The sequence below is a fragment of the Seriola aureovittata genome, chromosome 18 (genome assembly GCF_021018895.1).
Source record: "Seriola aureovittata isolate HTS-2021-v1 ecotype China chromosome 18, ASM2101889v1, whole genome shotgun sequence".
In the NCBI taxonomy this organism is placed as follows: domain Eukaryota; kingdom Metazoa; phylum Chordata; class Actinopteri; order Carangiformes; family Carangidae; genus Seriola; species Seriola aureovittata.
In genome coordinates this window covers 17,266,810-17,278,226 of record NC_079381.1, presented here as the reverse complement: position 1 = coordinate 17,278,226, position 11,417 = coordinate 17,266,810, and the positions used below count along the sequence as shown (strand labels likewise).

The 11,417-nt window shown below is 39.4% G+C and overlaps 1 protein-coding gene across 6 annotated transcripts; it reads left to right on the top strand.

The window, feature by feature from the left end:
- Positions 1-146: 146 nt before the first annotated feature.
- nup54 (nucleoporin 54) lies at positions 147-10,743 on the top strand. 6 transcript variants are annotated; one of them, XM_056404260.1, is made up of 15 exons: positions 147-265; positions 698-805; positions 1,528-1,614; positions 1,804-1,968; positions 2,385-2,471; positions 3,722-3,880; positions 4,472-4,698; positions 4,791-4,978; positions 5,107-5,303; positions 5,414-5,468; positions 7,864-7,957; positions 8,707-8,814; positions 9,033-9,152; positions 9,436-9,546; positions 10,196-10,743. In XM_056404260.1, the coding sequence occupies exons 1-15, from the start codon at positions 223-225 to the stop codon at positions 10,322-10,324; spliced, it is 1,878 nt and encodes a 625-aa protein (XP_056260235.1). In that variant the 5' UTR covers positions 147-222; the 3' UTR covers positions 10,325-10,743. The 6 variants fall into 6 exon arrangements, with proteins under 6 accessions (XP_056260235.1, XP_056260237.1, XP_056260238.1 ...); XM_056404262.1 differs by having other exon boundaries at positions 1,804-1,839; positions 10,196-10,742; XM_056404263.1 differs by lacking the exon at positions 1,804-1,968 and having other exon boundaries at positions 10,196-10,742.
- Positions 10,744-11,417: the final 674 nt, after the last annotated feature.

The window sequence follows — 11,417 nt, the reverse complement described above, 5'->3', positions numbered from 1 at the left end:
TATCATTTTAAGAATTTCTAACCAAGCAACTGGGCTTTTTGATGGGCACAAATTATTATTCAAAGCTGAGTTTCTTTGTGTATCTAGTCTCATCCCTGCAGTAGGTAGTAGTCATCTCTTGTCCTGACTCCAGGTGGCGATACTGCGCCGTTTGCTGGGTGATAGCTGCTTTATATCAACAAGAAGAGGAAGAAGAAGAAGCCGTCTCCGGTGGTAGTCAACATGGCGTTCAGTTTTGGCGGCGCCACGGGAAACACAGCTGCAAGTATGTTCAATTTAAGAGTATTTTAATGAGGCTGAAAAAATCCCCCATATTTTATGGAAAGATAGTGTTATTTCGGTGTCCATACAGTAGCGATAAATGTAAATAGTCAGCTGATAGCTCATATCAAACTGCCGTAGCATGAACGCATGACATCTACCGGCTAATGATAACCTCAATAAGAAATGCTGGCAGTAAAGTAAAGGCAGTAAAGTGTTGAGCAAGAAATGTTATAATTCCCCTTCTTCAAGTAGGCTAGATAGCCTTCTCTATTATATGTGTACTGTTAGCATGTGCCTCCTTGGCTAGCTGTTTTGGCTAATCAACGGTCCTCACGAGCTGGTGTTTGTGTGAGCTAACGTTTGTTCCTGATTTAAAAATCCGTCGTAGCTGCACTGTCCTAACACCCACAGCTCTCTCTGTGTTCTTGTGAAGGCGCCCCTGGGTTTTCATTCGGTACATTTGGTGCTAAGACCACAGCATCTACAGCTTTTGGCTTTGGCCCCGCAGCCACCACCACCACCGCCTCATCCGGATTCGGCAGTAAGTCCAGGGCCCCGATCGTCACTGACGGGGGCCCCTCTGCTCTGGTTTTGATCAGTGGTCACTGGAGTCACCCTCTTCCTATTTGAGACCCCCGGGGGAGGTGACCAGATGTGTATCTGCCATATCAACCAGTTTTATTATTAGTTTTAATTATTTTTTCAAGTTTATCGTCAAACAGTTCAATAATCTATGAACATAAGGGTTTGCCCCCTGTGATCATTCCTCCTGTTCATACTGGCATTTAAGAGAGCCCTTCCTAATTCAATGTGTGTGATAGAGGATGAAATCCACTTTGCTGTGCAAAAATGCATGCAGAAAATTGTGAGGTTAACATGATGCTTCAGCTGTCTGAGTTAATCGAATCCCTGGACTACTGTTTTAAGACAGATTCTTAAAAAACTGAACCTATGCTATAAGCTCATGATTGTGCTTAAGTCATGCTTGTTGTGTGCTTTGAGCTTCGTCTTTGAAGTCTTTTATTTTGTAAAACTAAAACATACTGTTACGAACAGCCACGCACTGGTGACATTTATGCTTTATCAAGAGTATTTGCAAGCATTATATTTTGGGTTAATTTGAGCAAAGGCTTCACAGATGATGACTAACTGGTTGGTATAGCAAATTTGTGTTGGCTATTTTTGGATATACTTGTTGTATTCAAATCTGATAGTGTGCCAGTTTAACTCGCAGTCTGCTTTGTGTCTGCTTTTTCTCTGTAGCTCTAACAGCTCCTGGTTTTGGGGCAGCCACCACCACTGCTGCTGCTGCACCAGCCACAGGATTTGGTTTTGGCTCCACCAACACTGGTAAAATACACAGCTTATTTACGAAGCTCGTTGTTTTTGTATCATTTTTAAGCCATGTCTTTTTTTAAGGTGTCAGAGGACTGTTTTTTTTTTTTTACAATTAATGAGCCCATACTAAGCCTGATATCCTGTCATTTAACTCCTTCATGTCATTCTCTCTTTCTTGCCGCCTGCCTTCACTGGCTGCAGGATTTGGGGGGCTGGGAGCTGGAAACACCACGGCTGGTGGGTTTAGTTTTGGGGGGTTTGGTTTAAATGCCAACCCAGCAGCAGTCAGCTTTAATGTGGGGTGCTTTGGTACAGCAACCACCACTGGCACTGTTTTCAATTTTGGTAATAGCCTGGCTAGCACAGGTAGATGACCTTTGTGATTGATTACTCAGTACAGTCTGTGTCTGTAAACACACATTTCCATCCATTTTCACATCTATGTGGTGCAATGCTTTTTCATGTCACCTTGTGATTTATCTTATAAAATGTGATGCTTTGTTGTCTCCATTTGCATGAGGAGACTAAATGTTAAATTATGCACTCATTTCATTTGATTCCTGTTGAAAGTCAGTACACATTCACCTTACATGTAAGATAAATGCAATTCTAGATTGAATGGAAAGAAAATTCAATTTTCCTTACTATTAATCTTAAAGGCTTAGTTGTGATTTCAACTTCTACTATATGTCAAATAGTCAGCAATTTCATTTTTTCATTCTCTCACCTCCTTTTGTATCACACCCTCTATCTCATTTGTAATCATTTGCTTTGTTTTTCAGGTGCATTTGGTGGCTTTGGGACGACCACAACAACTGCTGCTCCAGCAGGGTCCACTTTTAGCTTTGCTGCTCCCTCCAACACCGCAGGTCAGTTGTAGAGCTGCCTTCAGTTTTAACAACAAAATATGAAACCTCTCTTCTTTTTGTTATCATTTATGTGTATGTGCAAGACAGAAAAATATGCATGTACACAAATAAAAAAAAAATAAATAAAAAAGGGACATTCAGCATTTTTGCTCAGCTGAGACAATGATCATCAAAGACGGGTTTTATCAGCCGTATTACAATATGATGAAAATATCCAGCCTGAGTACAGTACAGTTGAGTCGAAATTACAAAACAAAAATCTCGACTCTTCCATGATCTAAGTGCTTTTTTTAGATGATGCTGTGAATATCATCTTGCTCAGTGATTGCCTTTGAGTACTCAATCCTGTTGGGTGTTTCATTCTTATTGTTTGAAGTGCAGAGGTCTAAATGTATGTTGCATTAAAAAAGAAACTAAAAACATGACTTGAATCCTTTAAATGAAGCCTAATACAGACAATAGGTTAATCATTTAATATAATTACATTTAAGCTAGGATGAGATAATATTAGATGGGGTTAAAAAAAAAAATTGAAGAACAGGAAAACTGATTTTGGCACTTTTTTCAATAATATAGTATAGTAACCCTTTATATTATGGGGTTTCTTAAATTCCAAGTAATTTCAGAAGTTTCCTGGAAAGAAACATTCATTGCTAAGCTAGTGTAACTTAGAGTCTCTTAAGTCAGTGCACAGCAGGTCAACTGAGCATAAAAAAAGTGTGCTGTTCTTCTCAAGGCAGGCATGCAGTTCAGCACATATCAAAAATAAATCTTCCAATGATAGGTAAATATTAAATAATCTTTGACTTAGGTTTAAATAAAACTGACATTTCAAGGAAATGCCTTTGGAAATCGAAAGCCTGAACTCAACACCACTAACTAAACTCTAAACAGCTATTAAGAACATTGCAACCTGTTTTCTTTATAAGTAGTAATTACATAGCACTTGCCAAGAAACTCTCAAGAAATTGTTAGGAACTTATTTGGAGACGTAAAAATTTAGCGCAACTCTTAACTCATCCTGCTGTTGCATACTGCCTCATACTCAGCTTTGTTTTAAAATGCCAACACTTATAGAAGCTTCCACAAGATGTCTCAGTCACTCTACCATAACAGCAAGTCCTTCCTTCAATTCCTGCAGTGATACTTCTGCAAAGCCGGCAGAATATTTCTGTAGACTTTATTGGCATTCAGTAGCATTATTGAAGGTAATATTTTTCTCAATGTGTTGGCGCACTCTTCTGTTTTAGGAGGCCTGTTTGGTAACACGCAGAACAAAGGGTTTGGTTTCTCCTCTGGGCTCGGCACAGGAACCGCTGCTGGGGCAACAGGATTTGGGACTGGATTAGGAACGACTGGCCTGGGTGGGTTTGGAGGCTTTAATATCCAGTCAACTCAGCAGCAGCAAGGTAAGAGCCCATATTTCCAAATAAGAGTTTTATTGTTTCTGGGTGAAGATTAGAACATTAAAGAACATTAAAACCTAATTACGGGAGGAACATCATAAAACGCACAAATAAGCACATTCTCTGTGTTTGCAGAAATGTTAATCGGCCTGTCCTGGATGATTTTGCCAGAAAAGTCTCTTTAAAACAGAGGAAACAGTTCATTTCACATGTGTTTGTATGTTGTCCATTTCAAAATCAAGCAAAGATGATGATTTTTTTTTTTTTTTTAAGTGTTAGCTGTGTTATTGCAGCATTTTTGCATTGATTCAGGACTATATAGCAAGCTCACCTACAATCTTTACCAACTGTGCTGTACACCTCACTGCTGCAGAGGGCGACAACACTCAGAAAGAGACAGATTTAAGCTTAAACATAGTCACCAAACCAACAGTGTGCTGAGGCTGAAATATAAGCCTTTAGTTACACAGACATTGTATAATTGTAAAACACGTTGTAAAAATAACAATTATTTAACTGAGTAGTTTTCCCCTAAAAACATAAACATAAAGTTGTTTCTGCATATGTAATTTTACCTCTCCTTCCCCATACCAGGAGGCTTGTTCGGCCAGCAGGCCCAGCAGCAGGGTCAGGCTCAGCCCACCCACCTTTACCAGCAGGTCACTGCTCTGTCAGCTCCCACCTTGTTGGGAGATGAGCGTGACTCCATCTTAGCTAAATGGAACCAGCTACAGGCATACTGGGGCACAGGGAAGGGCTACTACAGCAACAACAACCCACCTGTGGACTTCACACTGGAAAACCCATTCTGCAGGTTCAAGGTAAAAAGGGATAGTTGATTAGAGAGGCTGGAAGTGTGGTTGGTTCATTTGAAGTTGAATCTCCATATCCGTTTGTGTCCTGTGTTTCCTAGGCAGTGGGCTATAGCTGTGTCCCAGTCAGTAAGGATGAGGATGGTTTAGTGGTCTTGGTTCTCAATAAAAAGGAAGCTGATGTGCGAGTGCAGCAGCAGCAGCTGGTGGAGTCTCTCCATAAGGTCCTGGGAAGCAACCAAACACTCACTGTCAATGTAGATGGTGTCAAAGCCCTGCCAAATGACCAGTAAGTGTCTATAACATGTCCTACAGTACTACTAGTATATACATGGTTTCCTAACTCTTAATGTAGACAATAGACAAATTCGTCATGAACAAATAAGGGGTCTTCTTCATGTGTCTTCTGTCTCTCAGGACAGAGGTGATCATTTACGTGGTGGAGCGTTCTGCTAATGGCACCTCCAAGCGGATCCCCGCAACCACACTCTTCAGTTATCTGGAGCAGGCCAACATCAAGGTCCAGCTCACACAGATTGGAGTGGCCATGTCTGTCACACGCACAGAGCTGTCACCAGCACAGCTCAAACAGCTGCTGCAAAATGCTCCCGCAGGTACGTGTGTGCCTGCATGTTTGTGGCATCTTCTCACTGAATTCAGCAAATGGTCGATCTGTGATTTAATAGTTTTGTTTTGTAACTAAGTTGTTGTCTCTCCCTACTAGGAGTGGACCCTATCATTTGGGAGCAGGCCAAGGTAGACAACCCTGACCCAGAGAAGTAAGTTGGTTAAGAATGTATATTCAAGACTCCGTTATTGATGGTATATGAAGAATGTGTTGAGTGGGAGAACAGTTACAAAAGACTGGGAGATTCTTTAGGTCCACCAGTAGCTGCGTTTTAATTTCTCGCAGCTAATACAGTTGTATTTGAAATCTAAACTTACATCCCATGGCACATCCACAGTATACTTCACAGTTCACAGGAAAATATGGTATTCATCATCTCATAATAGTGGAAATTCTGACTACGGGTCAGTCAAACTGTGCACTTGCCACTTCCGTTGCAGAGATTCACATTCAATATCTGAAATATGATATACAGTATTAAAGTGAGGCTTTACACAATTTATTTTTTAGCTTATTTGACAAAATGACACTTGTCTTTCAACAAAAGAATAAAGATGGCCTATGGTCCCCTGACCAATGGCCATTACAGCACACATTTTCCTGGTTTTCCTTGTTTAACTCTGCAGCGGCACGTTGTCATTAGAGCCTTAATCTTAAACTAGAAAATTCCAGGGAAATTTTGAGTGCCACGGGGGCTACTGCCGGGATGAGTACATGATTTATTTCCAGTGTTCAAAAGTCACCCTGATCATACTCTGGTTTTGAGAAATGTCTTGATATAAAAGACTCTGATATAAAACAATGTCACATCCCTCCATCATGTATTATGTGGGAAATATCTCATATTCTGTGTTGTTTTTTTAATAAAACAAGAGGCAACATGTCTTCAAACTGGCATTTAAAGGGTTAAAATCCCGAAAACTAATAAACATTTGATAGGTTTGAGCAGAACTGAAGTGGTTTAAGAGATTTATGCAAAAAAAGCAGAAAAAAATATTGATATATGATGATTTTATAGCATTTTCTTTGTGTGTCCTTTTTTGGACGCGAGGAACCCCAGAGGGTACAAAATGTGTTACCAGTGTATAATAGACCTGTAACAGTAACTGACATTAGATTTTAAAAATATGTCAAAAAAGACACTTTCTTGCAGAAATCCATACCTTCAGCTGTAACACAGCCAAAATGATCAGCAAATCAAAAAAGAAAAGTGAAGAAAATGTCCAAAAAAGGACAGAGGGACCCCTGAGGGTTAATAAATCCCATGAACCGCTATTTAAATTACCACTATTATGTTTTTTTCTGTGCTAAATTTAACATTACTGGGGAGGAGAACAATGCGACTAGAAGTGACAGCGAGAGAGGGCTAGTAGCTTCTCCTCTCCTCTGTCTCAGCGGAGACCGTCACAACTTCATTCACTCTTTTAACAAAACAAACAAAAAAGCAACGAAGGAAGCAGTAAATGGACTTACATATTTAAGACCTAACTAAATGTAATTTAAGACCTAACATGCGGCTAATGTAAAGCTAGCGGAGCTTGGAGAGTTGGTTATCTGGTTGCTAGGCGCACGCACGCACACAGGTCAGGAGCTGCCGTTGCCATGGCAATGCGAAAATCTGCCCAGAATTTGGCTTCTACATGGCTTCAAACAACTGCAAATTATGAGAAAACCGTTACTTCTTTTCATAAACCGAAAAGACCGTGCCAGACACTGAAGCCAGAAGTTTCTACAGTCTCTATTTTATTCAGATATTCCTTAAAATAAGTGAGTAAGCTCAGTGTGAAGACAGAGTGAGATTCTTTTGAAAAAAAAAGACGATTACATTAGGTGTGAATGAGAGTGAGACTTATAGGTATTGCTGCCGGACTCAGCACCCCCGTTTAAATTTTGTGCAGACCCTGCCTGTCAAAGTTACATTTTATGAATCCCAACAACTATGTCTATATTTTCAGAAAGAATTATTTGTCTCCTTTTTACGGTTTGGCCGCGAGCTCGAGTTAAAAAATAAAAATAAAGGTTATTTTTTACTGCTTCACGCACTCTAGCCAACTGACGCTTTCACTCTAACTTTGAAGAAAAAGTGATTTGCGCACCTCCTTTGAGTGCTCACAGTTTGAAAAGTTTACATGTTATGTAAAAACAGTTCCTGTCTTTTTGAGAGAGCAGAAGTTTTCCTCCGTTTTATAGTTTGAATCACATTTCTACGTGCAGGTATGAGAGAGCTGGGTGACTCAGAAAAAAGGTGCAATTTTGTAGAAAAAAGGTGGGTTTCTAAAGAAAATTCCAATGCATTTCTAATGCATTATTTATTCCCAGTTTTTTGGGAATAACTTTGGGAAAAATTGGAATTTTAACACCAAAAGTCATAGCACCCCTTTCGGGATCATGACGCACGTTTTGATGTATATATTACCGGGGTTTTCTCAAAGCTGCGGGACGAGTTACGCGCCGAAATTTGGCAGAAGAATAATAAACCCGAAACAGAATATTAATAGATGCCTCGGAGCTAAGCACCCGTGGCACTAATAAATGTTTTTGTTCAGGTTAATCCCAGTACCTATGGTGGGTTTTAAGGAGCTCCTTCGCAGGCTGCAGATCCAGGAGCAGATGACCAAACAGCATCAGACCAGAGTGGATGTAAGTGAAAACACTGTTGCTGTTGTTTCTAGTCTTAGGACTGTAATTGTAAAAAAAAAAAAAAAAAAAAAAAAAAAAAACTCACTGGACATGGGCACAGAGCCTTCTGATTATCAACAAAGGAATTTTGAAGCAGCTTTAGTGGTGTCAAGGACAGAGTACACAGATGTCCGATTCATGCTAGCTGCCAACTGGTTGTTGACAACTGAAATTACTATTACAAGTACAGCTGCAGGTGGAAGGATCCAGAGGTCTTTCAAAAATAGTTTTGGCTTATATAACAGTAAGACAATAAATTAGGACAGTATAGTACAATACATTAGGTGAATAAAAGTCCCCTTCAGTTACAGTCATGTATGTTAAGCTTAGTTTGGGTGTGAGGATATTTACACCAGATGCATCATGTGAGATAATAAGGTAACTAACCATGATGCATAGACAGAGGAAAAATGCTTGTAAAACTTACTTGCAAAACAAATTGGGGCACTGTCAAAAGCAGCTCGCTAATATGACCATAAAATGCATCTGCAAGTTTATATGAAATTATACTGCATGTCTGTTCTGTTGCAGTATGTTGCTGAGGAAAATATAAAAAAAATCATGTAATATTTTCAAGCTAAGGCAGGAGGGCAGGGATTGCTTACAGCTTCATGGGGCTAAAATAAAACTTGAAATCTGTGAGAAATGCTAAACATGGTAACAATTTTCCTCCTCCCTGTTTTCACTCACACACATATTTGGCCTTACAGATAATCTCCAGTGACATCAGTGAACTGCAGAAGAACCAGGCAACCACAGTGGCAAAGATTGCCCAATACAAGAGGAAACTGATGGATCTCTCTCACAGAGTGCTGCAGGTAGCTTCATTTTTCAAACTTCGTTCAATGAAAGTCGATTTCTAGCTCTCGTTTTCCAAGAGAAGTGAAACAAACTGTTATCACAACTATCTGAGTGTTTCATGGTGTTTGAATGAACGCCCTAACGATGACTCCATCTTTCCCTGCTTTATCTTTCTTGCTTCCATAACTCTTTTATATTTATCACTCCTCCTCCTCTTCCTCTGTTCTCTTGGCAGGTGCTGATTAAACAGGAGATTCAGAGGAAAAGTGGTTACGCTATCCAAGTGGATGAGGAGCATCTCAGGGTGCAGCTGGACACCATTCAGTCTGAACTCAATGCTCCCACACAGTTCAAGGCAAGTGTAGCTGTTACAAGTGCACACTGTCTAAAGTGCCAGTTTCTTCATTCATGTAGCATGATTACTACTAGGTTTTAATTATCAAGGACTCTCTAAATTCAGTGTAATGTTTGTGTAAGAACATTACTAATGTTGGGATATTTTAGAAACCATATTTGTAATTATAATCATTTCTGTGATTATTTGGGCTATAATTTTTCAATTTTTACAAATCTCATTCAATCAAGCATCAAAGTTTTCATTTGATGTTTTATAGTATTTGTGTTGTCTTACATTCTAGGGTCGGTTGAACGAACTAATGTCCCAAATCCGGATGCAAAACCACTTTGGAGCTGTGAGATCAGAAGAGCGCTACAGTGTTGATGCAGACCTGCTCAGAGAAATCAAACAAGTGAGTCAGAAAATTTACACAATGCATTTTTCTCCTGTCATTCTTGTCCAGGGCCTGTATTTATTAAGTGTCTCAAAATGACTCGTAGGAAAACTGCTGAAAGTTCACCTAGGACCAAAAACACTCCTTTGTCAGAATAGTACTTGAAAGTAAATCACCTTCATTGTGCAAGTGACATCCAGTCAAGTTTTTGTTTGCTTTATGAGGGGCTGTGAGTGTGATTGAAGGTCCTGACAGACTAATCACTGTTGCTCAGCTGCGTTTTCCATTTTGACTTGTGAGGACTTAGTTTCTGCAGAGACGCTGTGTTTTCTCCTGTGTATCCCACACACAGTCAAAAAAAAAAGTTTAAAAAAATAAGTTTTATTAAGCTTACTGTCATTAAGCATTGCAAAAACATCTGTCCTCATGGAATATCTGCCAAAAGCCATCTCCCAGTGACCCCTAACTTGTTTGGACTCCTCTCAAACATGAAAATGTGTCAGTCTGGGAATTTTTGGCCAGTTAGAGGTGATTTCCTACTCTGCGGAGCTTCATAAATAAAGGCCCAGACCTTTTTAGTGCACACTTGTGACTTTCGAAACCATGCTTGTCTTTAGAAAACTATTGGCATCAACTGAAACACTGTTTACTTGTCTCTCACTTTCAGCACTTGAAGCAGCAGCAGGATGGTTTAAGTCATTTGATCAGTGTCATCAAAGACGACTTGGAAGACATCAAACTTATAGAGCACGGGCTGAGCGACAGTGGACACATGAGAGGAGGCATCCTGAGCTGAGTCTACCCAACAAATACACACATGTGCTCTGACTCTTACTTTCACGATCAATTTCCTGCAAAGGGGGTATACCGGTCACAAAGAACAGTCAACATGTCATTTTTATCAGCAGTTTGCCAGGTTTATCAGGATTTGCCCCATTATCTGTACCAGCAACACAATGACTGGTTAATCTTTCTGGACCGATGTAGACAGCTTAATGGAAAGACTCAACATCATCTAATAATAGCTGGCTTCCCTCATGTCACGTCAGATTATAAATATGCGACTATGCGTGTGATTGGCATGTAAACAAGTCATGGGATTGAGTGTGTTGTGATTGAATACATTGTAAATACATCTTTGTATTTCTTTTTTATGCTGTTAGAATATTATTAAAATTTAATTGAAATTGAAAACCAAGTTTTTCACTGCATCTCTTACATACACACACATACATCATACAGGTGCATTGTTGTGGTCCCTGTGTTTACCTCTTCAGACTAGCCTTTTCCAACATCTCATCAAAGTAGGGCTTGAGTTGATAGGATTCATGTCCTGGATTCACATCCCCATAAGGATGAAAGACTGATTGGCAGTTGAACTGATTAAGCAGCTTTCAGAAAGATTATATCCCCTCATGCAGACGGCTCACCCATATCCTAAGGGTCTGAATTACACCATGGTTTTGAGAGCACAGATAGAAATAAATTATCCATGTACTTGCTCACACCTTTGTGGAAGTAGCGCCTAATGACTGTGATGCTAGTTCTGCAGAATAAGATGATGCATGATTGTTATACTGGAAACAAGCAAAAACACTTAATGTAGTAAGTAGTACTACAATATTTGTCATTACTTAGTAGTAATGACAAATATTGACAGAAATAGATTAATAGCTAATACCTCTGCAATTCCAGAAATCATAGTAATGGATTGATTAAATACTGAGAATTATTTTCGTTATTTATTCATCTTTTCTTTTTTTTTCTTTTTTTTAAGTATTTTAAATAATTTTTTTTTTTCACACAGACAAAGGAAATCAGAAGTTTGTTACGTTTGGGAAGTTGAACCTGTGAAAAATCACTTGAACAATTTCATTTAATCAGTTATC